The sequence below is a fragment of the Eutrema salsugineum genome, unplaced genomic scaffold, assembly GCF_000478725.1.
Source record: "Eutrema salsugineum unplaced genomic scaffold, Eutsalg1_0 scaffold_2, whole genome shotgun sequence".
Lineage (NCBI taxonomy): Eukaryota > Viridiplantae > Streptophyta > Magnoliopsida > Brassicales > Brassicaceae > Eutrema > Eutrema salsugineum.
Window position 1 is genome coordinate 15,222,992 of NW_006256829.1, and position 5,948 is coordinate 15,228,939.

The 5,948-nt window shown below is 32.2% G+C and overlaps 1 protein-coding gene across 1 annotated transcript; it reads right to left on the minus strand.

Annotated features, from left to right (window-relative positions):
* Nucleotides 1-5,132: 5,132 nt before the first annotated feature.
* Nucleotides 5,133-5,681, minus strand: LOC18018016. Its single transcript, XM_006402011.1, has one exon. The coding sequence runs from the start codon at nucleotides 5,679-5,681 to the stop codon at nucleotides 5,133-5,135; it is 549 nt and encodes a 182-aa protein (XP_006402074.1).
* Between the last annotated feature and the right edge of the window lie 267 nt (nucleotides 5,682-5,948).

The window sequence follows — 5,948 nt, forward strand, 5'->3', positions numbered from 1 at the left end:
CATTGCCGGATCTTTTGCTTTCCTGTTTGTTCGCTCTAACTCAGCTAGCTCCTCGTTTCTCAAATTCACTAGCGGGATGTCCTTGTTGCTTCTGGTTCCACGAGTATGCATAAACCTGAAGCACCAAAAACAAAGATAGAAAACGAAATAATCAAATTAGGTTATAAAAGCGAAAGGTGTCGCGCGACACCATAACTAGTGTCGCGCGTTACTAAGAAGAAAAACTTAGTCGAAACTCAAAAACTAGGTTTAATGGCGAAATCAAGTCCCCGGCAACGGCGCCAAAACTTGATCTGCTCAAAGTTTAATCCCTAAGCTACTCTGCAAGAGCACAGATGTGCAGTTGTAGTATCTAGGGGTCGAACCACAGAGACAAGAGATCACTCAATAGACCTTATAGAGATTGAGTTACGCTAAGCAGAAATATTGGAAATAAATAACAATGCGACAGCAATAAACTAGGCAGTAGTAAAAACGGTTTGTAAGTTCGATTGGACAAAGATTAGGTCTAGGGCGTTTTTTAGGAGATCAATGAATGCAGATCAACTTAACAAATCAGGGTTCAGTTATTAAGCTCGGTTCTTGAACTCGAAACACAAGTTTATAATTAACCAACTTCCGTTGTGAGAATTATCTAAGTTAAAATCCTAGAATTCCAAATTCCTTTGCAAATCTTACAGAGTTAAACCAGCTTTAATGCACAAGTTCGATATGTTCACAAAGCACCTAAACCAAATTCCTTTGCGAATAGCTACTTTGCTCACCCTAGGTTCTTTCCAGTTATTCAATTACACTTCTGTGTCAATTAAGCAACCTAAGATCTAAGTTCTAGGTGATCAATCCAGAATTAGCATTAAGAACAACCTAAGATGAAGAACAACCTAAGATGAAGAACTAATAGATATGAACCCTAACTAGCAAGTTAATCAAACATTCAAAGAAAACCCTAATTAAACCCTAAACTTAACAGGTGATCTACTTAGACATGATTATTGGAACAACAAACATGATGAATAGAAGGAAATAGATTAAATCGAAATAGATAAAGGGGTTCAAAATTTTCTCTCTAAACGAACAGAGTTCAGACTTGTCTTCCCAAGCTCTCAAAAATTGCTAAAGCCGAAAACTCAGAGTATCTCTCTCTCGAAAATCTAAGGTCTCAATAAAAAGAGAATAAAAATCTTATATATATCTCTAAAACACATTTTGGGCTTCCTTGGAAACGTTTAGGCCCAACTCCTTCTTCAAATAGGAAACAAAATCGCATTTTCCTTATTTCTCTGACAAGTGTTGAGTGTCACTCTTCATGGTGTCGAGCGACACTAAAGCACAAAATCCATACTTGACGAATTTGATCCTGATTAAGCTTCAAAGTGCTCCAAAGTCTCCAGTTAAGCTCCAAACGTACCTATGACCTGAAAAGACTCCGAAAGACACTAAAAAAACTCTATAAATAAGACTTATACCATGGTTAAAAACCATAAAAACCATGATATATCAAACTTCATCACAAAATCTTCACATGCATGCTACTCGACAATCAAGAACCAAACATCGATCTGTCGAAGTAAATCTGAACTACTCAAAATCTTAATCATCTTTAAATCCACCTAAGGCCAAGGTGTTATGTTGCCCTGATTAGTCTCTTAATTCTTATTTCCCTTAATTATTGTCATTTCGAAACCATAAAGATTCCACCAAAACCAAACCAAAAAACACTTCAAAATACGATATAATTCGGCTATTAGAGTTTGATACTACTCAAATATATGTTGGCTATTTCTTTTGGAACGAAATGTTACCTATCCATACCATGACTTTGATCCTACTTCTTCCGTTGTATTTGAAAAAACAAATTTATCTAGTTTGTCTTTGAGACTCTGACAAGTTAATGAGTTTTCTTTTTTTTTGTAGTGTTGTGCTCGTGTATCTTTGCCAACGATTTGAAAATCCGTATTTTTTTTGGTTAACTATTAGAAGTAGGTTCTACTCTGTGTTGTGCACAACAGTTATGGTTTAACCATTTTTTCAAAAAAAAAAAAATACAGTTATGGTTTTTTGAAACAATTTTATGATATTTGTTTTTAACAAAACAATCGGTTCTAAAAGTGATATAATAAAAAAATTGTATCTAGTTTTATGTTGACCACATGATCGTACTAGAGTTTTGTCCGACTCGCAAAAAATAAAAAAAATTGTAAAGCACTCAAAGGCTTCGTAAGGTTTTAACTAATAGATCCCTATCTAGTTTTACTATTGAACGCTCAACTCGTTAAACTTTAAAAATACTAGATGGATACCCGCGTGTACACACAGATGTTTTGTTTGTTTTAATATACATTGTAAAATTACATTTTTCTACAAAATTAACCTATTTTTATTTTTGATAATATAAATATCATCCAAATTTGTAAAAATATATTCATTAAATGTGATTTTTTTTTGTTTTAATATAAATTATTAATAGACATTTTTCTATAAGTTTAATCTAATTTTTTATATTTGGTAATATGTATATCATATGAACTCGTAAAAATGTAGTCATTATTTTTTGTAGATGTAATACTTGTTATTTTTGCACCCAACCAAATATTTCTTCATTATTATTTTTCTCAACCTGTTTTTTTGTTTCTAAGTTAATTTGTAATGATAAAAATATGTATTTTTGTAAAAAAAATTTAATATCATCATCAAATCGTATTTTTAACGCATTTCCATCATTCAGAGATATGTTTCCGCATATATTTTGTGTTAAAGATTAAAGCAAAGAAAGTGAGAGTGGAAAAAATACAATATTGTAGTTTACGAAACCTCTTTTTGTGATGAACTGAGCAACTTGAAATGCTATATCCCCACTTGACTTTATTAATAATTATTCAGCTTATGTCTAATCACTACAAATAGAAAGAGTGTCAGGAAGATGGTTTTTGTCGAGAGACTTGGTGCACTTGGAAGTAAAGAGCAAGTATTGAAATTAAATGAAATTAAACCCTACAAACTCGTCCTGTTCACAGTCCATATTACATGTTTCTTTGAAGAATTAAGTCCTTTAAATAAAATTCTGCATTACCTTCCATTGCAAACATGTCTTGGATATCATAGATGAAGATCAGAAGGCTAAAAGAGCAGATGAGACACAAGCCAATCAGGCAACCAAAGGATAAGGACATCAACTTTTTGCACATATCTATGGCACTTTTGTCTCAAGCTCCACCCTCAAACTTCCCTTCTTGACGAAAAGTTATAGCTACCATCCCATATATTAATTTCATAACTGAAACTTCAAATCATACATCGAATAATAAAGTAAGAGATTTTCAACCAAAATTCAAAATAGATTTCATTAGAATTTAGAATTTTAAGAGCTGACCTTGAAGCTTTGTCATTGATTTGCTTAAACAATATATACAGCTCATTTCCTTGTCTTCTTTGACTAATCAATCAAGATTAAAGGAAATAAAAAAATCAATGAACATAACTTGAACCTAATCATTCGAGATTAGCTAAATTCTTTTGAAATTAGCTTTTTCTTAACAATCAGTGGCAAATTCCCAATGAGAACAATTATAAGAGCTTACTCTCTACTTCGAATCCTCCCTTCAAAACTATCTTATCCTCTACTTTCTGCCTCACCAATTGTCTTCTCCATGTTGTCGTACTTCTTCTTTGTGCTCAAACAGTGTTGTGTTCTTCCTTGTTTTTGTTGATTTATGCCCGAGACTTCAAGTCTCAACCCTTTGTCCTGGTGGTAACGTTGTCATTGGTCGGTATGCCTTTATACAAAGAAAATGGATCAATGTCTATGTAAACAAAACCAGAATGAATTCAATACAAAGAATATAATGCAGCTTTCAAAACCCATAAATCAAAGAGGAGATGGAAAATAAAAAATCTTACCTATTGACTTGTGGAATTTTGAGTCGATATTAGAAAGCATTGAAAATTGTTTGAGATTCCATCTTTCCACCTTCAAAAATGGAAATTAATTTGCAGTTCATTATGAACCATAAAATAAGATGCACTTCTCTTTCGATTTCTGAGTTCATTTAAAAACGAAATTAGTAGAATTTAATTATTTGTTCTCTCATAATTTTTATTTAATCTGATGTGTCAAAAAAATGGATGCTAATGTGTCAAGCTTGTGAAACTCAACCCAGTCTTTATATAATAAATTTCATTTTTTCCACCAAAAAAACGAAAACGATCTAAAATTTTCATACTACTAAATTTGATATATTATCTCTAGAGCTTTGGTATTTCCCCACATACACTCTAAACATTTGTCTCTTTTTTCGCCTCGAGATCTAATTTCATCATCTATTCCAAGTTCCAACCATTATCCGGTCATCTGTTCCTCAAGAAACCTTTCTCTTTTGTTCTCTTCCACTACAGTGCCCTTCAAACGGACTGATAGACTTCAGATCCATCTTTTTGCTCGAATCCTGTGTCATTAACATAGGAGAATGTTTTATAGAATAAAAGTATGAGTTAATCCAATATATACATATATTACGGTAAACAGACTTATGATTATGCGAATAACCCAAATATAAAAAGTTGTTATAGTTGTAACTTATGAATGTGAAAATATAATTAGTCGAATAGTATTAAAGTAATTTATATCAAACAAATAGTGTAAATTTTTTATGTGTTTGTTAATGTGTATAATATACAAAGTAGGATTTTATTAAGTACACTAATGAGTAACATTTTTAGTTATAATATTACTATTCTAATCTATTGGTAAAAACTATAGAAAAGTAAATTTAAAAAAAAGAACTTAGATATACAAATAATTTTGTAAAGGATCTCTCTTATAATTATATTTTATAATTCAAAAAATGTTGATGTGGTCGCCTTTTAGTTGGAAAATCTTATTTTATATTCTCTCCTTTATATAATAAGTGTCGTATTAACACTTTACACATAAATTTTAAAACATCTTAAAAGTTTAATTATACCCTTGAAATATGTGATGACTCTTGAATTTCATTAGAATTGTAATATAAAAATTTGCATTGAAAAGAAAATGACACTTTTTTGAAAAAAAAAACTATAAACAACGTTTATTGTGAAACATAATGAATATATATATAATCTTGGTAAAAAGCAATGCTTTCTATGATACACAGCTATGGTCTATGTAACAGCCCAATTTCAAGACTCCTCCGTCTGTTGACTCTAGCGATCAGATTATCAGCCCTCTGGTTTAACGAATCTATCTGAAGCGGACTAAGCTTTTTTCTTTTGCCCTCTTCGAGTCTCGGTTGATCAATATTCTCTTTCGAAGATCGTTGATCTCCGATTGCCAGCTTCACAGTTCCATAAGACCACGAGTCACAAGAATGGCTTCGTGTAATGTACTCTTTTTGCAACTCGCCAGCTGGAGGAGAAGATCTTGAACTATAAAACCTTGACACTCCGATGAGGGTGATCACGATGACATTGGTGAGAAAAAATGATACTTTAGATGTTAGGATGTAAGTACTAACTCTAGGGATTGTGAACAAGAAAAAACTATAAGAAACTTCAAGCCAATATGGGCTAAAAACTACAATAACGCAAAAAGTAACTACGATCAACGACAAGAAAAGGTGGTCAAGAAGTTTTACGAATGGCTTCTTGGATATTCTTGGTCCATTCTTATATTGGATATCTTGCATGGTAATTAGGGGATCCATAACAAGGATTTTTAAGATGTGAAATCTTGAAGAAACAGCTAGAGGAAACTTAGGGTTTAAGAATCCGACTGGACTTGAATTGACTCGACTGCTTTGGGCCAATATTTATAGGGCGTGCTTGCATGCATCATGAGGTTTGATAATTTTAAGGCTTCTTCCACGCTAAGATTAAACTAATCACATGCTTGAGCCTTATATTTTATTTAACGTGGCTTTTTAAGTAACCATGTGGGTTTGAGAGCACTTTTGAGTAATTAGCTGCTTTTC

Excerpts from the sequence above, each read along its gene's own strand:
- LOC18018016 (XM_006402011.1), bottom strand. The coding sequence starts at position 5,681 with ATGGATCCCCTAATTACCATGCAAGATATCCAATATAAGAATGGACCA.